This window comes from Protopterus annectens, chromosome 8.part1 (genome assembly GCF_019279795.1).
Source record: "Protopterus annectens isolate FY-2018-M chromosome 8.part1, PAN1.0, whole genome shotgun sequence".
Lineage (NCBI taxonomy): Eukaryota > Metazoa > Chordata > Ceratodontiformes > Protopteridae > Protopterus > Protopterus annectens.
Window position 1 is genome coordinate 386,170,892 of NC_056742.1, and position 26,644 is coordinate 386,197,535.

Genomic DNA, 26,644 nt, shown 5'->3' on the forward strand with positions numbered 1-26,644 from the left:
TACCGTTTTCTAAGAAACCTTTTCTTTAATATTCAAAATATATTTTTATTTACATGTTCCCTGTCTTTGTCAAAACTGTTTGAAACTATTACGTAGAACTCATTTTGAATCTTTTTGTCTGGTGTGTTAACAACAATACCATTTTAAGGAAAGGCCATAATATTGCTACAACATAGCCTTTTCTTAAAAATGCAGAATATAAAGCTATGGGTGCTGGAGGTGGACTTGACAATCTAACAAGTCCTCAGCTCCAAACATGCCATATCACAGTTCATCAAAATGAACTATTCAAATTTCTCTAAAACTTTTGCTCTATTCAGTGCTCAAATTCCTGGAAATGTACCTAGAAAAAAAAAAATACTTTTCTGGATCTTATTAATTATAGCTAGAAAAGTGATGACAAAAAATGGGAAAAAAATAAAACTATTCCCTAATTTATAGAATATATAAACATTGTTAATGCTATATGTCAGAATGAGTTATTTACTGTCACGATATAGATGAACAAGACCACATGTGAATTTAACCGTTGGTTAAAATTCTTATTAGAAAAATATTGATTTATGTTTAATTTTAATTGTTTTTAATGGAAGTTATAAATAATTTGATCAGTTTGATGTACACACATTTGTAAATTATTTGTTTCTTTGCTGTTAATGTATTGGTTTATTATATTAAAATGTAGTATTTTGTAAAAGGTGAACTGTTCGAATTAGCACACAATTTAGTTTGGTACTGTAACAGAACTACACTAAATTTTACAAGTGTGTGTGTGTGTGTGTGTGTGTGTGTGTGTGTGTGTGTGTGTGTGTGTGTGTGTGTGTGTGTGTGTGTATGGGGGGTTGCCATTTTCTTCAAGGCTGTGTAGCCTCAGTGTTGGAATAATTAAGTGGTGGGATGTATTGGCATAGGGAGATTTTACTCCTGCCAAAAAAACTTGCACAAGTATTAAAGTGCCAAATATGATAAAGCACCAATTTCAGCATTCAGTTCACTTTTGGATTCAGACTTTCATTTTGTATGCTAAAGGAGAAAAAAAATGAGATATTTTTGCTAATTTAAGTAAAACATTGTTCGTGAGAATTACATTGATTACTCATTTCTAAATGGTACCCTTATGTTTGAGAGAATTCTGCAAAAAACATTTTTATCAATGTAATTCTCACAAACAATGTTTTACTTAAATTACTATTATTATTAATATTATCTATGGAAGGGCAGCCATGGTGGTGCAGTGGTTAGCACTGTCACCTCACAGCAAGAGGTTCTCTGGTTCGATCCTTGGCTGGGGTGCCTTCTGTGTGGAGTCTGCATGTCCTCCCTGTGGTCACATGGGGGTGCTCTGGTTTCCTCCCGCATCCCAAAGACATGCTGTAAGTGGATTGGACACTCTAAATTTGGTCTAGGTGTGAGTGTTTGCATGTGTGTGCCTTCTGTGGAAGGTTGGGCGCTGGGATGGCAACTTGACACTGTAAAACTCCACTGCCAGTCATGAGCAGATAGGTGATCCGCTGTGGCGACCCCAAACTGGGAAAAGCTGAAAGAAGAAGAATTATTAATATTATCTATCTGGAAGAAAAGTGCCAGATTGCATGTTAAAATACCTCGCCTACACTAATATGACCCCTTGTTAATGTTTTTCTTCTACTGAGATCAGCACTGAGTCCAGTTTTGTTTTTCCTCCAATTAATATACCATAATCAAATTTAAAACAAATGCAGGTTTGTGTGCAGATTACCTTGTCTTATTTTTCTCAGATTATTCTTCTGCTAAAGCTCTCACTTAGTGTTTTCTTATGTTTTAAGAAGCTTGACAGAAAAAAGTCAGTAGATTACAGTAGAATGAGAGCATGTGGTTCATGTAATAGTATCTTAATTGTGTACCTTTGCACTCCGTATGACAGCAAGAACATCAGCATAACTAACATCTAAGCTTGCCGCTGGCTGTTAGGTTGCTGTATTGGGAAGAGAGGCGTAAGGGAATATTCTTTTATCCCCAAACCTGAACAATCATGAAACGAGTATTACAACTGCAGAGGAAGGGGATGCAGAGAGACTTGCCCCTCCCTATAGAACATTTGTTTTCATCTCTGTTTTTAGTGGGTACAACATTTCTACCTTTGATGAACTGAAATGATTCCCAACAAAACAAATGCAATATTATTTGGGACTTTCTGATGTCTAAAATGCCGCGGTGGTACAGCTGTAGCATTGTTACCTCACAGCAAGAGGTTCTCCCATTCGATTCTCGGCTTGGCTTGGGAGCGCCTTCTGTGCGGATTCTGCATGTCCTCCCCGTGGTTGGGTAGCGTTTGAAAGACATGCGTGCATAAATGGGTGTGCCTTCGTTGAAGGTTGGACGTTGAGCTGGCACCTTGGCGTTTCGTAAAAATCTACTGCCAATCATTAGCGGACCGGAGATCCGCTGTGGCGACCCCTTATTGGGAAAAAGCTGAAAGACAAACAACTTTCTGATGTCTAAAATACTTTCTTGACATGAAACACCCATGAATACCACTATCAAGATCATTAACCTTTTCATATGTTTTGAGCAGTGGTCTAATACCACCCTTAATCTTAATACTTGTCTTGTTAAGGTTATGTTATCTGTTTTAAGGGTTTACCTTCAAATTGTCACATCCCAGTTCATCAAGTCTAAAAATGTAGTAACCAAAATGTCATAAGTGCAGAAGCACAAACTCCCGGAACATCGTATTCCCTTTCTGGGAAAGTAACCACTTGGCCACCAATGAAAAAAAAACACAAACAGTAGCAAATTACACCCATTGAACTTGGGGGGGGGGGTTCACCCCCCCCCACTTAAATATACCGATTGTACTACGGTGGAGAAAAGGCAAAGTTTACCATGGTGGCCAAGTGGTTTCTTACCCAGAGAGGAAATACGATGTTCCGGGAGTTTGTGCTTCTACACTTACGTTTTCGTCTCATCGTTTTCAAACTTGGTGAACTGGGACATGACATTATGACGGTGAATCATTTTAAGGATTTCACATTTATTTATGAGGGACACTAGAATTTCATAGCGCAAGGGTTTTTTTAACTAAAGTTACAATACAGGTTTTCATTGTCACCTTGACTTCAGCTAATAATGTAGAAAAATGTTGGATATGCATTAATAAAATTGCTAGATGTCTTCAGCATGATCCTAAAATTAAGTAGCACCCTACCACACTGCATAATATAATCTGGCTGACAATACCTTTCAGAATGCCACTTCTGCTACTTACCCTTTTAATAATATTCTTACATTTCAGTTATTACCCCTACCCACGGTGGTGGTGCTGCAGTAGCGTTGTCGCCTCACAGTCAGACGCTGTCCAGTTTGATTCTCAGCTAGAGCGTCTTCTGCGTGGAGACATGCATGACAGGGCGTACCTTCGTTGAAGGTTGTGTGTCAGGGCTGGTAACTCGGCATGTAAAAATCAACTACCAATCATTAGCGGACCAGAGTTCCGCTGTGGCGACCCCTAACCAGGAAAAGCCAAAAGACACAAACAAAACCCCTGCTTATTCACAGACCTTTTCTTGAAATTATTTAATGGTCACTCATGTCTCCAGAAACCTTTTTGCCCTCCCTTGTTATACCCTAGCACTCCCTCTTCAGTAGCAGTAAAGTTGTTACCACACGTGATCTTGTGTTATGAAATCTACTGCCTCCCCTTAGTAGAGCCTCATGAATATTCAGTAAGTTTGTTATGATATCTACTGCCTCCCCTTAATAGAGCCTCATGAATATTCAGTAAGTTTGTTATGAAATCTACTGCCTCCCCTTAGTAGAGCCTCATGAATATTCAGTAAGCTTGTTATGAAATTTACTGCCTCCCCTTAGTAGAGCCTCATGAATATTCAGTAAGTTTATGACATCATTTAAACAATGTTTATTACAATAGATGATATCTGCTTGTTTGGAATTGTAAAATAATTTAATGGACTAACATTTCTGTAAACTGTTATACTTTTTTTTTGTGGTGCAGCTATGTCTTGGCAGAAAAAGGGCCAGTCTGGTGCAGTCTGTTTATCTGTTTAGTTAAATAAATTAATCTGAGTGTCTCTGTGGCATGGAGAAATGAAGTCGTTACTATTCCCCCAATGGCTCATGTCCATCTCATTTCACAAGCACAAGATGGGCCTTGCAGGGGAGGATGGGAGTGAGTGGCCAGCAGTGGCTTGCCCATCCTGGGATGGAGGGAGGCAGCTTACGCTTGATGTGGTAACAGCATTAAGAGTGTGGCAGGCTCCTTACAGCAAATGGTGTACCCCTCAGGTGGGAAGTTGTGGATGTGTGGAAATGAGCATTCACATTCTGAAAGAAGCAAGCATAGTGCTCTAAAGGCCAAATGCTCAGCAGTCAGGGTCAGGGCACACGGCTTGGCGGCACTATGATGCTGTACCAGTGCTACACTTCTTCAGTGACCCTGGACATGGGGAAGGTTGAGCCAGGGAGTGGCTAACATGGGTCCAGTATACCCAGTACACCCAGTACACCCAGTGAATGACAGGAGGAGCTGGTGGCAGCTGATGCTCAGCTGCAGAGAGGGATAAAATAAAATAAAATAAATTGAAAATTAAATTAATTCACTAAACAAGTAATTAAATACACAGGGCACACCCATGGCTCTTCCCTGCTTCATACCCGAGCTACAGAGCCCCAGAACTGTACAAGGTTTTCCTGACAAGTTCTTCACACTATACGTACATACTATTCTTGGTCCAGAGTGTCTCAGGCTACTCAATATACCACATTTCTTCCTTTTTGCACAGTTTTCCAGTTAATCTATTTATTTATTTGTTTCTTTGTATGACTGTAAATCAGGTTGGGGCTAGTACAATATCCTTTAGCCACTACCCAGGCCAAAATGCAGACAATGTAAAGCAGAGTCTGGGTGAGGCAGAAACATCTAATACAACATTTTAAAGGTAGTACAGAAATAACATAAAAGACGAGCATACATAATGCAAAAAAAACACATAAAGAATAAAATCTATGTAATAAATCCAGCACAAAATGCTAGTTTTTTCAGCGATTATCAGTGAAGCAATTGCATTTATATTCATGTGCTAGATATAGGTAAATGCTAAGCTAGCTGCCCTTGTGGGCCACTTTAAGCCTATCCAGTTTCCCTTCTGGTGTTTGAATTCACTTATTCTGTTTGTTAGATTGGTCTTACCCATCCCTCGGTCAATAATTATACATTGTCCCTAGTGAGAATAACTGATTTTTAATTTTTAAATAATTTTTAATTAGATTTTTATTTTTGATTAAACTTTTTAGATTCTAACTTTTTTGAAGATTCAGAAATTGTCTGATGAAGTGATGTCACCAGGCAGTCTGTTTCACAAGGCAGACTGAAGCTTAAGAAAGGACTTTTCACATTTTGACAGAAAAAATGGGGTCTGTAAAGCTTCATGGAGGTGTTGCTTCATAAAGGATAAGAGAATTCATGTACAGTGAGTCTGTTAATTGGAAAAGGGCAGTAACTATCTTTGAGGAGCTTAAAGGTGAGTGTATTAAGAAGATAGGAAACTGAGACTGTAAGCTATTTTCTATCAGTAATAGAGATACAATGCTGATTATTAGCACAGGAAGAATGAATAAAGCACAGAGCCTTATTTTTCTGTGTTTTGTAATTGCACAGTGTTATGGTTTGATAGAGGGGCAGTTATAGGTAAGGCCTATTCCAGTCTGGGGATTAAAATAGAGACAATAGCGGCATGATGTGCTTTCATGGTAAGCAGATGAGATATCTGGAAAACCACAATGAGCATCTCAGCTGCTTTAGTCATAGTGTTGTTTACATTATTGTGAAAGAACAATGTGTTATCCAGCAGTAAATCTAGGTATTTTTCTTGTTTTCTGTAAAAGATAGAGATCCAGATGGGTCAGAAATGCAAGGTGTGAAAAATAAAACCATAACACTGAGGCTAAAGGGATATCGCAAGAGTTCCCAATCTGCCTTTGTTTTGTTTCTAGTCTCGTGAAGGGAAACCACATCTCCCAATTTCCTGTCTTCAGATGCATCACCTTCTTTTTCTGATTCAATAAAAGGGCTGGAAAGTGGTATTTTCCACGACATCTGAGGTAAATCCCATTAGTGCTAACTGATTTGCTCATCTTTAATTTAGGAACTCTTTCAAAACCATTTTTTGTTTTATCTGAAAAAGCTGAGCTCAACCTCTTTATCCTGGAAAGTTCTACTGAATGGAGTTCATAATCTCAGTTTTCTTCCTTTCATCAACGCAGGCCAAAAGTATTATCTTAGAGGTCCTGGTTTTGCTTTTGTGCCTCCTTCTTCATTTTCCTCTCTACATTGTTAGACTTTAGTATCCTTTTTTGCATGCATAACTCTCTAGTAAGAACATGTAAAAGGTTTTAGTTTCCTTCTTAAGTGAATTATCTTTCTTTCCTTAGAATGGGTGTTTTGTAATTCTGACTTCCTTTCATCATTCTTTCTGAGAATAGCAAAATGTTTATAATTGTTTACTTACCAAATCAGGCTGATATTTGCCAAAGGAAGAAACTGGTGATGATTTATATTTATGTTGACAAATCCCTGCAAAAAAAACAAAACAAAACAGAAAAAGGCAGTTAGTATTGCTTTCAGATCTCCCAGAACCATTCTTCATGAAGACTCCTTTATTAAGTTTGCAGCCTCATAAATACTACAAAACATCCCATGTAAATAATAAGTGATATTGACCAATAATATTATATATACTATAATATATTCTGGGTGACTAATGAGTGCTGCTGATCAAACATCTAATGGACCCAGGTCCCATGTGAGTAAAAGTCATCCCTATGTTTACTGATGATCTTCTCTGCATCAGCTTCTGAAATGTCTGCATTGAATGGTGCAGTGGTGCAACGGTAGAGTTGTCGCCTCACAACAAGAGGTACTGTGGTTTGATTCTGGAGTGCCTGGAGTGGCTGGAGTGCTTTCTGTGTGGAGTCTGCATGTCCTCTCTGTGTTCGTCTGAGTTTCCTCTGGGTGCTCCGGTTTCCTCCCACATTCAAAGACATGCATCTGGAGAATTTGTCCCTAGGCCTCTGCTAAAAATTGGCTTCATTCCAAGTCGGATTTTCCCAGTTAACAAACGTTAAATAAAAATAAAATAAATGTGACAGATTCAAAGACAATACCCACAGATTTGGCAGCAGAATATAATATACCATTCACAAAAGGGCGTCTACTTGTGCTTCTAGGATTTATCTGTGATTTTCAGAACTGTACACCAGCTTCCAGAATGTAGAGCCACCACAACTCCATCTTCCTGATAGTGCTGATTTCTGGATGACACATATGTAAAGTTTACAAAGAAATGGTTTCCCAGCCTTGCACAGCATAATAATGAGGGACAAACCTATATGGGCATTGCACATTTTGCAAACATGATTAAGTTTCAAAGTTTTACTTCTACTAATACCTCTAAGGTTTTCTGAAAATGGGTCCTTGAATACTACCCAGTCGATAATAGGGTGTATATTATGTTATCAAATTGTTAAATGTTCGAATGTCATATGGTCAAACCTATATGATCGAACTTTTAACAGTTTGAAGGTTTCAACAGAGATCTCCGTACAGTGCGGAATGGGAAGATTTCCCTTTCCCTGCACTGCAGTACGATCTTGGAGTTGGTATATTTAAAGAGCGGGGGGGTGTGGGTGTGCAGGGGGGGGCTTGCCCCCCTACTTAAAATGGTCAGGTAGGTTTTTTCTGTTGTTTATTTCTTTTTAGCTTTTCGAACTGTTAAAAGTTCGATCATATGGGTTTGACCATATGACATTCGAACCTTTAACAATTCAATAACGTAATATGAGCCCTCGATAATATACCTACCCAATTATTATTTGACAATACATCTTTAGATTTTACAAGTGACATACATTTTAACTGTGCATATGATGCCCTTAGCAAACATGGTTTAGTTCATGCTGGGATAAACCAAGAGATGAAAGGGTAATATTGACAGCTCTAGACAGTGGTCTATGTACACGCTGGTTTACAAAGTCCATTGAACATGTGGGAGAAACGGACAAATGTAGGTTTTGTAAAACCGAACTGGAAACAGTCACCCACCTCATTGCTGGTTGTGACATACTAATGGCAGAAGGACTGTATACTGAAAGGCACAATAATGTGGTGCGAGACTGTTGCACTGGGAATTGTGAAGACATTATGGTTTTGAAGTGACTGAAAAGCACTGTAAACATGAGCCACAAAGCATCATAGAAAATGATGAAGCCTACATCACATGGGATCATCCATTACCAACAATTCAAAAGATAGACGCTAGACAGCCGGATATAGTGGTCCAAGAAAAGAAAACAAAAGTAGCATTGATCATTGAAATCGCCACACCCAGTGACTACAGTGTCCTGCGTACAGAGAGACACAAAGTTATAAAATATCAGGATGTGCAAGCAGAAATGAGAGCAATGTGGTAGAAGGATACCAAGATAGTTCCAATAGTAGTAGGAGCAACAGGTTTTATAAAAGAGAGTCTACAATCATATTTAGGTATGCTACCTTACATGTAACTCCGTACGAACTGCAGAAGGAGTCATTACTGGGAACATTACTGCTGCTGCAAAGAGCACTTTTGGCTAACATCAAAGAGTGAAACAATACTAATTTCATGAACTTTAATCATACTTTGACTTAGGAATGGGGTCCATTCACATCATGGTATTAGGAACCCAAAATATTTGGAGAAATTAAAGAGGGATAAACTGTGTTCACAAGCACTGACAAAACATGCTTTCATAATTCCAAAATGTTGGGCTGGCAGAAAAGTTTAGACCACAAGGAAAAGTTTGCATAGTAAATATAGGGTCTTTGTTCACTCCTGGATTAAATGACTATTTTTAAATATTTTTTATATTATTTTGATAGAGTGAACAGACTATATATTTATTTTCTAAGCTTTGATGATGTAATCTTTTAAATCGTTATTTATAAGATCCCTTGAATTTATATTTAATTGAATGGATTATTGTTTTCAAGTTGACCTGTAGATGCCCAAAGAGAACAATTGCCTTATTCATTGATATTGCATTTATTCATGTTTCATGTGTATATCTTTTTTTAAGATACTTAATGTTTACATTATGATAGACTTGGATTAAGCTAATATATCTTGGCAAATTACACGTACAACTTTTTTTTTTTTTGCTCTTTATATAAATAATATTTTCCAAAATTGTATACTTCATACACCTTCATATTTAAGTCTTTCTGGTTTGATAGTATTTTGTCGCGTGATTTTTGTATTGTTTTTACATAATGTATCACCGAATATCTTTCCCTTCAGCTGCACCGATGAAGATGTGCTTCCGCTGAAACCATTTTCTGCATTAAATATCAACGTTTTTAGCTAGAATTATTCTTATTACATGCTGCACTTTTTTAAAATATTTTAACTAGTGAATGTGAAGCATCTTATCTGGCCTTGTCATTTTTTGATTCTTAAAAAATTTAAAAAAATGACTATCTCATGGGGTATTGGAATCTTTGGTGTTTGCCCATAATGAAGATCACATTCATATGGAAGGCTACATCTGAGTGATGTTGTAGGCACCAGGTCAGAAGAGTTGTCATGTCATCAGTACTTGGTTATGACTTAGGTAAGACGGTGCCAATTGAAACTGAAGGACTGGAATTATTGTGATTCTCAGAACATAGCAATTCCCTAGCAGTATTACTTACAGCTCTGATATATATATGTGTGTGTGTGTGTGTGTGTGTGTGTGTGTGTGTGTGTGTGTGTGTGTGTGTGTGTATGTAGATAAGTAACACAGGTGGGGGCAAAACAGCTTTGAATATTTAACACCAAGTTTTACATTTTGCTGTTGTTTTGTTAGAATCACATTTGCATTTTTGAAGTGTTGGGACTTGCAGTATTGAACCTCACACTTTCAATAAGTAGTTGATGTGATGGCAAGGTGGTGAATAAACAATTCCAGGAAACTCAAATATGTAGCATGTGTGTCTTGGGAAAGCTTAAAATATTCTTCTGTGTGAGATTAGTTCATCTCCTACTTAAGGAAGATATTTTTGTACACTTGCTGAGGACAAAGACAATAACCACAAGCAGACTGTGTTCAAAACCTCAGTAATTAAGGTGACATCAAGGATCTGTAGTTGAAAGGTGGTTGGTATTTGTCATGGCAGTAAGCCTTGAGCCTGATAGTGGACACCAGCAGTGAGAGATGCCATTAGGTTACAAAAAGACAACATCTATGCAGTGTCAGTGATGAGGAGGCCTGAATTTGATTGATAGGTATTGAGAGTCCAGGTCGAAGCTGCAGCAGTCATCAAAGTGAAGGCCAGCATATGAGTGGGGTTCATATAGCAAGGACCTTTTACATCAGTCAGATCAGCCTGCTTTGGACATTTTCACGAATGTAATATTGTTAGTAAATGCTGGACCAAACTGCTATGGTTTGACAATAAAGAAATTATGGCAAGACATCCAATTATTCGCGGGAGGGGTTGCTGATATAGCCATAGCTGTTCTCAGCAAAGGTGGAGAAATTCTAGAGTTATTGGGAAGAACACTCTGAGGAACTCCTTAACACAACTGTCATTGGAAATTCAGTGCTAGAAGCAACTATTAAGACTAGGACTGTTTCTTTTGGTAAGGTTACCGCAGTAATTACACAGTCTCACAGTGATAAAGCCATTGGTGTGCATGAAATCGGATGGGAATATTGGAAGTACTACATATTGTTGGGTTGTCATGGTTGATATAGGTGCAAATGTCATTACTGCATAGAAAGTAAAAATATTCTTTGCATGAGAAACTGGTATAGTGGTCTTATTTTCAGAAAGTGGAACAGGAAGATCTACTCCATTTATAGAGAATCATACCACAAGTCTCCTTGGGAAAATTTATATCAGGGTGCTAGAAAGTAGACTTTTCTGACTGCTGAGGATTTGATTTAGGAGACGTAATGATGATTCGATCATGGTAGAGGAGTAGTAAAACAGCAATTTGTCTTTGCATTGATATGGTGGTGTGAGCATCACAGGAACACGTGAATACTCCAGACATATGTTTTGTGGATTTAAAGAAGACATATGTTCCTGCACCTTGGAATATCTTGTGGAAGGGGTTGCAAAGCTACATGGTCCCAAGGCTGCTTGCTGCTTTCAATTCGGTTCATGTATTGTTGCATGAGAGCTCTAACCGCACACTCAGAATTCAGGCAAATACATTAAAGGTGGACATAGGACTGTACCAAAGATGTGTTTTGTCTCCTTACCAGTTTATGATCTTTATGGACAAAGTATGAAGGGGCAGCCAAGTCTGAAAAGTATGCAGTATGGGACATATACTCCTTCATTATTTGTCAGTGATATTGTCCTCTTAGCCACAAGTGACTATGACCTCTGGAGTCGACTAGAGAGATCTTCTGGTGAGTGGAATAACTATTTGCACCTCCAATTCAGAGATTATGGTTCTGTCTTAGAAAAAGACTAGGTTGTTGTCTGTGAGTGAGATGGGAGTAGCTACCTCACATGTAGTAGTTTAGGTATCTTGGAGTCATGTCTGTGACTGAGGTAGAGGAGTTCAGAAGAATGTTGGAGTCCTGTCCCTGAGTGAAGATTGAAGGCTTTAGGGGAATGTTAGAATTATAGTCATGAATGAGAGTAGTGGAGATCAGCAGACTGACCAGTGGTGGTATTGCAGGCATTGTACCAGACTTTGGTGATGAAACAAGAGCCGAGTCATAATACTGTGCATTCATTTTACCCATCAGTCTCTGTCTGCACCCTTTCCTATGGCCGCTAGCTTTAGGAAGTGTATAAAAAGATGAGGTAACAGAGACATAAGCAAAGGAAATGAAGTCCCTTGGCAGGGCTGTCAAGTCACTTTCAGTGACAGACTGAGACATCTGACAACCAAGGACATCATATTAGAGCTGCTCCTTATTAAGGATGAGAGCAGATTGTTGATATGATTTGGTTAACGGGCTGTCAAGTCACTCTCAGTGACAGACTGAGACATCTGACAACCAAGGACATCATATTAGAGCTGGTCCTTATCAAGCATGAGAGCAGATTGTTGATATGATTTGGTTAACTCATTAGGATTTCTCCTGGGCACCTCCAATAGGAGACATACCAGGCATGACCCACTAGAAGGAAGCCATGGCACAAACCCAAAACTCTCTGGAAGATTGTATCCTTCAGCTTGACTGGGAAAAAAATGGAAATTCTACAGGATGAGTTGGGAACTGTTGCTGAATATATGAGAGTCTGGTCTGCCTTGCGCAGTTTGCCACTGCTGAGACCATTACCATGAAAAATGGTTTGGAAAATGGATGGAATGGAATGGAATGGATAATAAATTTAGAGACTGAATGTCACACCATCGTTTCTGACATGCTCTGCATACAGACTTGTACCTTCTTGCTAGGTTCACCTTTGTTCCTTTAAGAGGAATACCTGATTTTACCAGTTAGCTTCTGGGTATTGCACTGTAGTCAGTATCCTTTTTCCTAAATAGTCATTCAGCCTCTTCCCAGAAGATCCATAATATATAGTATCGTAAACTGCATTATATCATATATATTGTAATACAGTCTACTGAAGAAATTATATTTCCTTTCTTTTTATCCATTGGATGTGTTATATATTTTTGTGTGCACTCCATTATAGGATCATAGGTTGATACTAGACAGGAAGTCACTATGACCTTTCACAGCCTAGCCAAATAAGCCCCTTGGATTACTATGTAATTCAATAATGTTTATCCCATGTCTAGAAAGGCTTGATAACAAAAGAAAGAATTTATGACTATCCATCGAATTATCAAGATTAACTTCAAAAGCATTCTGGATGCTGCTTTGTTTGACACATGGGGCAGCTTGTTCCATAGATATGCATTGTATTGGGTTAGATAACTACTCCAACAAGAAGTCATATTCATTTGTTGGTATGGTTTAATTAATTGTTGATGTGGCGTGAAATGCTTGTTATGGCTGATTAAGGAGCCATTGGTTCTCCATAGGTGCAGAAGGTCAGATATGCCAGGGTGTTTCATGGCTTGAATGGCAAAGCAAATGTCACCATGAAGAATTCAGAAGGTGACTGAATACAAGGGTAGGAGTGACAGTCTATCTGGCAGTGATTGTGTCAGTTGAGAAATCTCTGAGGTCTCCCAAGTTTGCCAGCTTGTGTATTATATTAAATTCAAAGAAAAAGTAAGATTTATTTACTGCTAAAGGAGTTTCCTTTGGAAATTAGTTGCACCATATAGATGAATTTCTGAACTATTGATCGGATATGATGATCTAAAGATAGTGAGCTGTCAACAGATGCCCAAATCCTTAATGACAATTACAGTTTGGAGGGATATGTTGTTTACATGATAGGTGGCAAGATTTTTTTTAATCAGATAGAGCCACACTACATTGCTTAGCATTTAACTTAAGACCACTGTACTACACCAACAGCTGGCATTGTCAAGCCCTTGCTGAAGTAACTGTGTGTTAACAGGTGAGATGATAATTGTGCCAAGTTTGTAGTCTTCAAAAAAACAAAGGTAACCACAAACCTGGAGCATTACATTTGATATCAGAGAATAGATACTGAAAAAGAAGAGGCCCAGTACTGGACACCACTGGTAATATTTTTACATTTAGTGACAGATGTTTAACTAGCTAGCTAATTTTGCACCCAAGGCCATACCCCAATCTGCCCCCCCCCCAAAAAGCTCCTCTCCTCCCCTCAGAATTACTTGCAGAGAAACGAAGGGCAGTATTTTCTACTTTTCTACATTTAAATTACAGCAAACTGCTTTCTACATTTGTAGCAAGCATCTGCCATAGTTCATTCACATGGGTGGTGCAACACTTCAGTTTCTAAATAAGATCGTTTTTACATTTATTTATTTATTATTTATTATTTATTTTACATTTGTTTACCAGGATAGTCCGACAGGATACATGTCCATTTTCAGCAGAGGCCCGGGGAGAAAAGCTCCACTTAGACAAACTTATATAGATTACACAGAAGTTAGCAAAGAATTATAAAAACAAAGTGATTATATACAATGGGTTAGTAGTGTTCCCTAGTAGGGACTCACAATTCTCATGGACAGACAATTAAAAGTAAGAGACATCAGATTGGAAGCAGAGCTTGGTGATGTAGTTACAAGTTATGATAATTGCAGAATATGCTTTTAGTTTATAACTTAATCAGGGTTGGTACGTGGGCATAGCCAATTCACTTTGAGATACTGTTTGAGGTTTTTTTTTTTAAGAGACTTTTGGAGGATTGTAGGATTATATAGTCTGGCAACGAATTCCAGGTTTTGCCAATGAAGTTGGCAAACAGGGATTCACCAGCAGAGTTATTAGCTTTGTGGGTTTGGGCCAGTAGTTTATTGGCTGACCGTAGGTATCTTAGGTTGCTATATGTCTTAATAATATTTTTAAGTGAGGGGGTATCCTCAGGGTGGTACAAAATTTTGTGCGCTATTAAGAGTTGATTGAATTGAATTAAGCTGGGCAGTTCTAGCCACTCTAGTTGTTTAAGGTTCTGGCAGTGGTGGGTTCTATATGTGGAGCCAGTGGCAAATCTGGCAATATGATTGTAGCTATGGGACAGCTTACCTAGTTCAGATATGTTGAGGTTTGAGAGTACAGGTGAGGCATATAAAAGAGTAGAGAGTAGGTGTGATTGGGCGATTGCAGTCCTAGCCAGTGGGGTTAAAAATATCTTGTTTCTATACAGTGATCCAAGCTTCTTATTGATGGTCTGTATGGTTTTGTTGACCTGTAGGTCAAATTTGAGATTATTGTCTATGATAACCCCTAACAGTTTGATGTGATTATCTGGGGAAATAGTGGTACCATTGTTAGATGTGACAGAGAATGAAAGTGTTGTGGATCTACTAGTGGGAGAGAAGAGTAGAAGTTTAGTTTTATTGGGGTTCAGAAGTAGGCGTTGGTTGGTGAGCCAGTTTTCAATAGTGTTAAATGTATTTTGGGTTAAGATTTGCAAGTCGGATGGGGAGGTGGCTGAGCAGAAGAGAGTGGAATCATCTGTGTATTGAATGTAGGTGGCTTTAGGGATAGCAGTGTAGTGGTTGTTGATAAAAATAGAGAAGAGTAGTGGACCTAGTATGGACCCTTGAGGGACACCAAGTGTGAGAGGTAACTGGCTGGAGAGTTTGCTCTGCCATAGTACCGCCTGCTGTCTACCAGTCAGGTAGTACTGGAACCACTGGATAGCAGGCTTGTTGAGGGAAATAGATTTTAGTGAAAGAATGAGAAGTTCATGGTTGACCATGTCAAAGGCTTTTGATAGGTCAAGAAAGAGGGCAGAGGTTAGCCTATTGTCATTCCTGTTTTGGTTTATGGCAGTAGTAAAGGAAAAGAGGGCTGAGGTGGTGCTGTGGTATGGCCTGAAACCATGCTGGGAGTCAGATAGTCAGTTATTCTGTGAAAGGTATTGCATTATTTGCTTGTGTACACATTTCTCCATTATTTTGGCTAGTGGGGAAAGAATGGCAATGGGTCTATAGTTGGATATGAACACGATAAGGGACAACTTTAAAATAAAAATGAGGTTTAATAAATCCAGATAAAAGTGAGCGCTTTCGGCAAAATCAATATTTTGCCTTCTTCAGACCAATGGTTGGTCTGAAGAAGGCAAAATATTGATTTTGCCGAAAGCGCTCACTTTTATCTGGATTTATTAAACCTCATTTTTATTTTAAAGTTGTCCCTTATCGTGTTCCAGTCCGCCTTTTTCTGTTTATTACTCAGTTGTGTTTTTTTTGTCTGCTTGGTCTATAGTTGGATATGTCTGAGGAGCTACCACCTTTATGGAGTGGCATGACGTGAGATATTTTCCAGCGGGAGGGGATATCATTTTTGGATAAGGTTCTGTTGATGAGGATAGATATGGGATATGCAATGGCATCAGCAGCTATTTGTAGTTACTCTGCAGGGAGGAGGTCAGCAGCGAGGGTGGTAGGTTTTATTTTTTTTAGAAGTGTTTTGATAAAACTAGTGGATATTGGTTGTAACCTAAATTTTGGGTGATTATTAGGTAGATTAGGCATGTGGTTTAAGTTAGAGGGGGTTAGTTGATTTGCTTGGGATTGGATTGTTTCAGTGAAAAAAAGTTATTAAAGGTGTAGCTATGGTCTCTGGGGAACTATGGGTGTAGTTAGCCGGGGTTGGGGTGGTGGAGTGACCTGGACAAAGTAGTTGATTTAAGCCTGCCCAGAACTTTTGAGGGTTGTTGTAATGTTTTTGTAGGAGATTTTGGTAGAAGCTTTTTTTTTTATCCAGTAAAATTGATTTTTTTGTATCATTCCTGAGTTGACGATATTTTAGATGGTCATGTGGGGCTTTGGTTGTTCTCCAGCTGGCCCAGGCTCTGTTTCTAGTTTTGATTTTAGCTTTGGTATCTTTTGTGAGCCATGGTGCTGTATTTGATCTAGTTTTTATTGTACATGTTGGAGCATGGGAATCAAAGATACTTAGGAATTTAGAGTTAAAGTGATCTATGGCCTCCTCTAATGTTAGATTTGTTTAGTTTTGACCAGTCAATTGATTTTAATTAATTTTGGAATATAGCAGCATCAATGTTTTTCCTGTTTCTAAATGTTTTATATTTGGGCTGATGAGGGTTTCCTGCCTTATGTTTTATGATATAGGTTAGACAATGGTCGCTGAGGTCATCAGGGAGAGTACCAGCTGTGTACAGTTGGGGTTGGTTATTAACTAGGATCCAGTCTAGGATACTTTCCTTGTTGGTTGGTTTGTTTATCCTAGTGGGAGAGGTTATGGTCTGTTTAAACCCAGATAAGTTTACATGAGTGAGGGGTGGGTCAGAGGAGCAGGGGTGCCAACTGGTGTTAAAATCACCAAGAACTATGGTTTCTTGGGGATAGGTAGTGGATAACCAGTAAAGGAGATCTTCTAGGGTATTTAGGTTGTTGCCTGGTGGAATGTATGCACAGACGATGTTCAAGTGTTTGTTTTGGTTAATCTGTAGCTTGGTTATGAGGAGTTCTGCATTATTGAATTGGGGAGATTGAGTGGTGTCTCTATTAACGGTTATAGTATTTTTGTAAAGGACTGCTATCCTGTAGCATGGTCTAACCTGTGAATATTGTATCCTGGAGGTAGTATCTCATTGTCAGTAGTACTGGGTTTTAGCCAGGTTTCCGTAAGACAATGTCTCGGGAATGGGTTGCTAGGAGGGCATGTAGGTTGGGAATCTTATTGTTAATACTTCTAATATTTAGGTGAAATGTTAGGAGGGAACTAGTGGGAGTATTCATGGGTAGCTTGACTGTGAGGGTTGTGGTAAGGGAGTGGAGGTTATCGGGTGTGGGTGGGCCAGGGTTGGGATGAATGTCTCCATGTGTTATAAGGTTATAGTGACAGGATATTCTGAGCTTTAGGCATAGCCGGCGTTAGTCACCCACCAAACCCGCGGCCATGGGGAGCCCTCTATTATCTCCCCACGTACGAGGGCCCACATATGAAGCAGCCACGGGTTTCAAAATCGCTTGTTCATTCTGCAACGTCGTCGCTCGATTCCGCTTTTTTTTTTTCTTCCCCTGAAAGAACTTACTTCCTTGATGGCTGCAGCCAATCAGGTCCCTTGCTTTACTTGTTAGCTGCTCTCAATCAGGTCCGCTTCAGTGAAGCAAGGGACCTAATTGGCTGTAGCAATCAAGAAGCAAGTTCTAGCTTCCTGATTGGGTTTACCTTAATATGTGATCTGTTGGGTCAGTTCTTTTGATTGTCAACGTTATCTGAACTGCCCAGATTTTTAAGAATATCCAGATTTTTGCTTTATATTTTTGGTTTGTTCTTCATAAAATTTGTGGTTTTCTTATACAGCAATGAGTACTGAAGTCACTAAAAAATAGCAGATACGTTTAAGTTTTAGACTTTATATCCTTCAGAAAAATGTATGCTAAAGCAAAGTCTGAAAGAAAGTTTGTAAGTTTATATAAGCAATATTTAAAAAGTGTCCCTATTTTTAAGCCTTTGTACCCCTATTATTTTTGGCTTTGTCCAGATTTTTCATGCTAAGATGTTGAGAGGTATGCTGTGAGGATGGATGGAGGATGCAGGTTTTGCTGGAACAACAGTGGGACCAGCAAAACAGCTCTATTTTAACTGCCCTTGTAAGGACAATTTCTAAAAGATCTGAAAAACTGTCCTTTTGAGGGCAATTTAAAAGGGCTGAACAGGTCTAGTCTGTGTGTAGTAGAAGCAAGCAGAGGATTAGTAGCAGCCTTCTATCAACTGCAGAAAAGGTAAGTTGCTGGGTTTATTTTTAACTTTATTTTTTGCTGGGGGGGAACCTAGGGAGAGGATTATATAACTTTTTTTCTGCAGAGTTGTTACACTTAGATGATTTGTTTGTGTGTGTGGGGGAGTGAGGGGCTGCGGTTGTAACAGTTTTATTTTATCTTTGTCCAGAATTCTTCTGCTAAGAGACTGAGGAAGGAAGGCTTGTTTGTAATTAATGTTCAGATTTGATGTCATTTTTTTATCTAGTCTTGCATAAAAATATTCAATATTGCATTTTTGTTTTGTGTACAATTGTGCTGCAATATTGGTAGTGGGAGGATAGTGGCTGTGAAAATGCTACAGAATATACAGATGTTTTAATGTATACCAATGCAAACCCTGTTCTGCTAGTTTGTTTTATGTTTACCGGCAATGTTTACAACTATGCCTGATGCTACACCTTTGTTCTATGATAAGTTTTTGCTCTGTCCAGAATTATTGTGCTGAGAGGTTGGGAGGGGAGTTAATAGCTATGAGAATGTTGCAGAATGTACAGCTGCTGTTTTAATGTATACTAATGCAAACCCTGTTATACTAGTATTGTGTACACCGGTAGCATTTACAACTATCCCTGATGGTACACTTTCATTCTATGATCATTTTTTGCTTTGTTTAGAGTTATTGTGCTGACAGGTTGGTGGTGGTGAGGGGGGGGTTACAGTCTGTGAGAATGTTGTGCAATATTCAGATGTTTGCCTAGTATTTATCTATTTTCATTAAAACATGTGGGGTATGCAATACATTTTACTTCATAATCTGTTATTCCAGCATCTATATTTGCTGATAAGCACATTGTTTTTTATGCTATACCTTTGTGTTTTTATTTTACTTACACTTCATTCAGATTTATTGTGCTGAGATACAGATTTATTGTGCTGAGATATGGGGGGGGGGGTTAAGGGCTGTGACAATTCTGCAGAATGTACTGATGTCTTAATGCGTGGCAGTGCAACCCCTGTTCTACTATCGAAGTTGATCATAACAAAGTTTCAAACTATCCCTGATGTTATGCCTTTGTTTTGCATTTTTTTTTTTTTTTTTTTGGGCTTTGTCTGGAATTGTTAAGCTGTGAGGTTACAGGAGAGGGGTAGGGGCTGTGAGAATGTTGCACAATGTTTAGATGTTTGACCTGTATTTTTGGTCTGTTAGTCATCAAAAATGTGAATTCACACAATGCATGCTACTGGAAAAATATGTTATTCTACCATCCTACCATCTTTATTACTTCATAACCCCAATGTTTTAAACCCCCTAATGTTACGTCCTTGTCTTTTTTTTTTTTGTACCTCCTCTAGAATTGTGCTGAGACTTTTGGGGGGACTATGTGAGTTCTGCAGAATGTACTGATTATTGTAATGAATTATAATGCAATCCCTGTTAGTCTAATATCTTTCTAAGTTTATCATAGCAATGTTTGTAACTATCCTTGATGTTACACCTTTGTTCTGCAGTTATTTTCAGCTTTGGAATTATGCTGAGAGGTTAGGAGGTTGGTAGGGGCTGTGAGAATGTTGCACAATGTCCAGATGTTTGTTAGTTTTGGTCTGTTCTTCAAAAATGTGGGGTCACACAACGCATGCTACTGCAAAATCTTATTCTAGCATCATTATTAGTTCATAAGCCCAGTATTTTAAATTCTTAATGTTCAGTCTTACTGTAGTGCTGTCCATCATGTGTGGGTGTCTATGTCCTGTCTGCCAGTCTGTGTAACTGTCTGCCTCGTGTCTCTGTCCTGTCTGAGGGAGTCTGTGTGGGTGTCTTTTTGTACCTTTGCGGGACTGGCTACCTTGATGCTGTACAGAGGCTTGCCATAATGTAACAACATTACTATTAAATGCCAGTCAGTGTGTGCGTGTGTGTGTGTGTGTGTGTGTGTGTGTGTGTGTGTGTGTGTGTGTGTGTGTGTGTGTGTGTGTGTATTTGAGAGTGGCTACCTTGCTGTGGTACAGGGACTTGTCGTAATGTAACATTAGTATTAAATTCTAGTCCGTGTGTGAACCTCTGTGTGTGGCTACCTTGCTGTGGTACAGTGGCTTGTCCTAATTTATTGGTACTAAATTTTATTTATTTAACATTTGTTGACTGGGAAAGTCCGACTAGGACAGAGCCTATTTTTAGCAGAGGCCCGGGGAGAAATACTGCAGAAGCATGTCTTTGGAATGTGGGAGGAAACCACACGAATGCAGGGAGGACATGCAGACTCCACACAGAAGGTACCCCAGCTGAGAATTGAACCAGAGAACCTCTTGCTGGGGGTGGGCGACAAAGTTAACTGCTGCACCACTGCGCAGTCCCAGTCAGTGTGTGTGTGTACCATTGTGAGTGGCTACCTTACTGTGGTTCAGGGGCTTGTCATAATGTAACATTGGTACTAAATGCCAGTCAGTGTGTACCTTGACATTTCAAGTCTTTTTAATGGTCTGAATGTAATAATACTACACAGTGATTGTTAAATGGTGCTGCATGATCTTGATAGGGAAGGAGGCGTGATGGCAATATGGTCACACTTTTTATAATCTCCTGGGTAGGGCCCCCAACTTGAAACTTGCTGGGGGCCCCCAAAATACTAGCACTGGCCCCGACTTTAGGAGTTTGTTTATAAGCTTTATATAGTCTTTGTCTTTAGGATTATGTTTTGTAGCTGTACAGGGGTGGTATTTTATAGAGGGTGGTATATTCAGTGTACTGTAGTAAACGACTTGCTACATTTTTAGCAAGTAGTTGCAACAGTTTATGCCACAATGCCACACCTGGAAAGCTACTGTGCTTTAGTCTCAAGAAAAAAAAGGTATTTTTACTTTTAAACTATATCAAACCGCTTGCCACATATGTAGCAAGCAGCTGCTGTAGTTTATGCCACACAATCAAAATGCTACAGTGCTTCAGTTTTGTAGAATATGAACGGCCAAAGCATGTGTTTGAGGGAATTGAGTATGTGACAGTCTGTATGTATTTGTACGGTGTACTGTGAACTTTGAATGAACTCTGAGCAATGAGAAAATACTGAAAAACAAGAATCTGCTTGAAAGCAGGAAATGTGCCTTTTATGGAAGTGCATCCGATTTTCTCTCTCTGCCTAGAGATATGATGATGTGAATTGTCTTATGTTTACGGGTAAACCTTTGATTGGTTAATTGCCCTGTATAATGGTCTAATTGGTTAATTTTTATATTTTTGTACTGTCAGCAATATCACCAATATATAAGCTTGTTTATTCCTTTGTTCTGGGAGTCTCCCTGGTGCTTTCCATGAGGCTCCCACACGTGTGTACTGTAGATAATAAAAACCACTGGAAGAGAGAAAGAACTGTATTTGTCTTCATTTTCAAAGTATTGCGTAACATAACAATCGGTGCCGTTTTCTCGGATCTGAATTGAGAACAAGCTGCAGCAGTCAGGAACTGAACGAAATACTGCTAATAAAAGGGCCCATAACAGACTTTTCTGTTTCTGCAGTGTTTCTTTCATTTTCCTGCACCTGTCTGCTTTAAAGATTTGCAAATACATTTTTTTATTTTTTTATGCAGAAAATGGTATGATTTCTCTCATTCAGTTGTTTTGAGGTAAGTGGCATGCATTTCTTTTCTGCCATTGAATGCGCAATATGAGTGTGGGTTAATACGGAAAATACTGGCGACATACATATGAAAGGAGGTATGATAGTGGGGTAACAAGACATTTATATAATGCCTTAGCTAAACCTGTATTACACAAGTATAGCTCTATTTGAGTGAAAATGGGAGCGAGTGCGGGAAAAATAGATGAGCCAGAAAAAGGTACACCAGCTGGTTATATCTTTTACCGTGTGTCCCGGGACAGTTGCATGTTTTTAAATCAGTGGATCGCCTTTACTAAAGATGACGGTAACCTTGCTTTTCCCGAAAATGGTAGTTTTAATAAAGATATATTGACTAATTTGGAAAAGAAATTAAAAAAGAAAGGAAAAATACCAGGGTTGTGCTGGGCAGCTTTTAATGATTGGATGTGTGAGGCTAAAGAAAGGGAAAAGGACTCGGTCATCAGTAGTCTTAAGGACAATCAAAAACTAAAAGAGCAGATAAAGGAACTGCGACATACTGCGAGTAATCTAGATGTAGCAGACGGTAAACGCTTAAAGGGACCACCGTTTAAGGGATTATATCCTGTACAGGAATTAAGTAAATTACAAATAACTGAATCATCTGAGGATGATAACCCCTGGTTCCCCCCACCCCCTACTGCTCCTCCACCGCAATATCAGCCCTCACTGGTTTTAGACAGAGCAGTGAGCTCCACAACAGAGGGTGAAGGCTGGCGGGGAGAACAGCAGACCGCTCCCGACTCTGGAAGCGCAGATCAGGTAATGGGAGGCCAGCCTAACAGACCGATTATAGAACAACCTGACCAAACAGATACAGGTAAACCATCACCTAGTCTAACCCGTTCAAAGACGAAAAAACAGCAGAAAAGAAAAGCACAAATGCTTTTTGACCCTAGGTCTAGCCAGCCGAAAATATATCACAATAAAAAAGCCGTATATTTACACAAGGGTAAATATTACAAGCAATGCCCAATTGTAATTGAAGATAATGGCTACATTGGTCCGGACAAATCTAATCCAGATTCTGATTCTGAATCGGGCACTAGCCCATCAAATGAAGGAGTATTCCCATTGAGAGAAGTCCCAAACCCAGCACATGCTAGGGATGTGGGACAACCGGCTACTGTAGTGGTACCTAGGGCATGGTCAGCAGTCGATTTTCAAGTGATCACTAAACCACTCCCGCCTATTCGTACTAACCCAGTGAAGTTTCAACGTGTATTGGCAGGACATATCTGTTTGCAAAATCCTACCATAGAAGAGGTTAGAGCTGTCCTCCAATACGCTGTCCCAGCTGATCTGATGAAACGTATCTGGGATCATGCTAATGTTCCTACCCCAATACCGAAGCACAACATACAAGGGAAGAATGGGTTTGAAGTGGTTAGGCAATGCATAGTTGATACTATAACTGTAATAGTGCCACCTACCCCCAACTGGTTGAAAATTAAATCAGTCATACAGAAAGAGGATGAGCCTGTAGATGAATACTTAAATCGACTCACTGAAGCCTTTGAGGCATATTCCGGGTACCCAGAACCCACCGAAGGACCAGCACAAAGCGGGCTGTCAGCTGCCTTTGTAGATGGGTTACGCCCTCAGGTGAGGGACAAGTTAAAGGAAGTATGTTTAAATTGGCCGAGTTTGGGCTTACATGAGCTAGTCCAGCAGGTACAATACCTATCTGACCATTTAGCTAAAGAAAAGAAGGATTTACAGGAGAAATTAGTAAAAGCACAAATCCAAATTTGTAGTGCTTTTGGTCAGAGGGGTAGAGGACGAGGGCGAGGGAGAGTGAGGGGTGGATGCCAAGGAGCAGGAAATCAGAATAGACAAAACTGGCAGGGAACACAGTTGGCCCCACCCCAGAACTCTAGTAATCAGACAGTGTTTCAACTGTGGCCAAGCAGGCCATTGGAAAAATGAGTGTCCATATTTGGCTGAGCAACCTGCACCATACACTGGTGCGTCGCATCAGTGGAATTCTAACTGGATGCTGTCCAATCAACAGCAACCACAATGAAGGTTTCCTGAACAGAAATAGCAGCAATCGTGTCCTTTTATTCCTGTGGATCAGGATGGACCACATGTTATGTTACTGGTTAAAAATAAACCCTGTCCATTTTTAATTGATACCAGAGCGACTAAATCCATACTAGCTGGCAAAGCAGCCATGAATGTTCCCCTCTCCAACAAAATAACTAGAGGAATTGGTGTCTCTGGTATACCTATTGAGTATTCCGAAACTGTCCCAGTCCCAGTAACTTTGGGACCTCTACAGGATGACCATGCATTTTTAGTAGGACCCTCAGCACCTTTAAATCTATTAGGAAGAGACTTGCTTTGCAAAATGGGGGCCACCATTTTTTGCACAGCTGATGGAGTTCATCTCCAAGTACCTTCAGACCAACAGGATAGTACCCTGGCAGCTTTAGATGACTCTGTCATTTTACAGATGATATGTATCCAGCCAAATTCTGACAGAAATGAGTATTTACATTCCCTACCCTCTCACCTGTGGACTACTCATGACAATGATGTAGGGTTTTTGACCTCAGCTACTCCTGTAAAAATAACACTAAAACCAGGAGCAAAGTTACTGCAAGTACCACAGTACTCTTTGACAGCTGAGGCTATATCTGGTATTGCCCGTGTTATTTCTGCATTGGAACAGCAAGGGATCATAGTACCCACCACAAGCCCATGTAACACCCCAATATTACCAGTGAAAAAACCTGGCAAACAAGCTTACAGATTTGTGCAGGGCTTGCGGGAAGTTAACAAAGCTGTTTTGCCTGTTTTCTCGATTGTACCAAACCCAGTTACTATTTTGAGCTGTATCCCACCTAATGCAAAATGTTTTACGGTAATAGATATTTCATCAGCTTTTTTCTCTATTCCAGTACATCCTGACAGCCAGTATTTATTTGCATTTACCTACAAAAGTCAGCAGTATACTTGGACTCGATTGCCCCAGGGATATGTAGAATCCCCAACCTTATTTTCTAGAGAGATGCATAGACAGTTACAGGATCTGTAACTACCATCACATTCAGTTCTAGTCCAATATGTGGACGATATTCTTATAGCTTCACCAGACAGTAACTCATGTAGGGAAGATTCCCTTCTAGTGTTAAACTTTTTAGCTACACGAGGGTTTAAAGTAAATAGATCAAAATTACAATGCTGTCAGGAAAAGGTGCAGTATTTGGGACATACTATTACAATGGGTTCTCGTCAAATACTCCCAAATCGTATAACTTCTATTCAAAGTGCTCCATGCCCTGTAACCCAAAGGCAGCTTCGAGGATTCCTTGACTTAGCCGGATACTGTCGACAGTGGGTGCCTAATTTTTCAGAAATTTTGGCCCCCCTGTTACAACTACTAAAAAAGGATATTACAGAACCTTTACCCTGGACATCACAACACGATGAGGCTTTTCAGGCTATCAAAACAGCCTTGGTAAATCCTCCTGCCTTAAGGTTGCCAGATTATTCCAAACCTTTTGTTTTCTTTTGCTGTGAGCGAAACAAAACTGCCTTAGGTCTCCTGGCCCAGCAACGCTCTGGAGGCTACCGACCTATTGCTTACTATAGCACTCAGCTAGATCCGGTTGCCTTTGGTTACCTGGCTTGCTTACGGGCTGTGGCAGCTGCTGCTGTTTTGGTTGATATGGCAACCCCACTAACCTTGGGACATATTACTATCTTAGCAGTCCCACATGCTGTTCAAGCACTACTTCTAAAGACAAAAACACAGTATCTTTCAAATGCACGCCTTACTAAATATGAACTAAGTTTAATAAATAATCCTGCCTTGCAAGTCATACCTTGCCCACCACTGAACCCTGCCTCTTTAATACCAACTTCAGATGAGGGCGAACCACATGATTGTGTGCTTGTAGTTAACTCTGTTCTTTCTCCTAGGTTGCATTTATATAAAACTCCTTTGCAAAATCCTGATTTAGTTCTTTTTGTCGATGAATCCTGCTTACGTACAAACTCTGGTGAATTCCAAGCTGCTTGGTCAGTCTGTACTCCGACTGAAGTTTTAAGGTCAGCACAATTACCCCCAGGCACTTCTGCACAGGCTGCGGAACTAGTGACATTATCAAATGCATGCAAAATAGCTAAGGACAAGTCCGCTGCTATATATACTGACTCCCGTTATGATCATGGTGTTGTTCATGATTTTGGTATACTATGGAAAGAACGAGGGCTTTTAACTTCTTCTGGGGCACCCGTTAAAAAACATTTTTTATATCAATAATTTGCTAGAAGACTTATTATTACCATCTGAACTTGCTGTTGTTAAATGTGCAACCCATCAATCTAATGACTCTTTTGAAACTAAGGGCAATAATTTAGCTGATTGGGCTGCTAAACAGGCTGCTCTCTCATACACTTTTCAGGGACATTTTTTGTAGCCTTTGCAACCAATGGTTACTTTTGATACCACAATGTTAAAAGCTTTACAGGATGAAGTCCCAGAATCAGAAAGAAGAACATGGCTGGCTCAAGGTTGTTTTAAATGCTCTGATCTCATTTGGCAACATCCAGATCGCAGATTGGTCTGCCCAATGTCCATGTTCAATTCTCTTATTAAAGCATATCATTTGCCAGCCCATGTCGGGGTACAAGCATTAATAAAACAAATCCAAAAGGATTGGTTTGCCCCAGGACTTTCTGCTTCTGTACAGCATTTTTT

The 26,644-nt window shown here is 39.5% G+C and overlaps 1 protein-coding gene across 1 annotated transcript in view; it reads right to left on the minus strand.

The window, feature by feature from the left end:
• Positions 1 to 26,644, minus strand: part of LOC122810137 (polycystic kidney disease protein 1-like 2) — a 369,247-nt gene that overhangs the window by 81,442 nt on the left and 261,161 nt on the right. Inside the window, exon 3 of the mRNA XM_044081611.1 lies at positions 6,507 to 6,571. Coding sequence (XP_043937546.1) covers positions 6,507 to 6,571 — 65 coding nt within the window. The remainder of the gene's footprint in view (positions 1 to 6,506; positions 6,572 to 26,644) is intronic.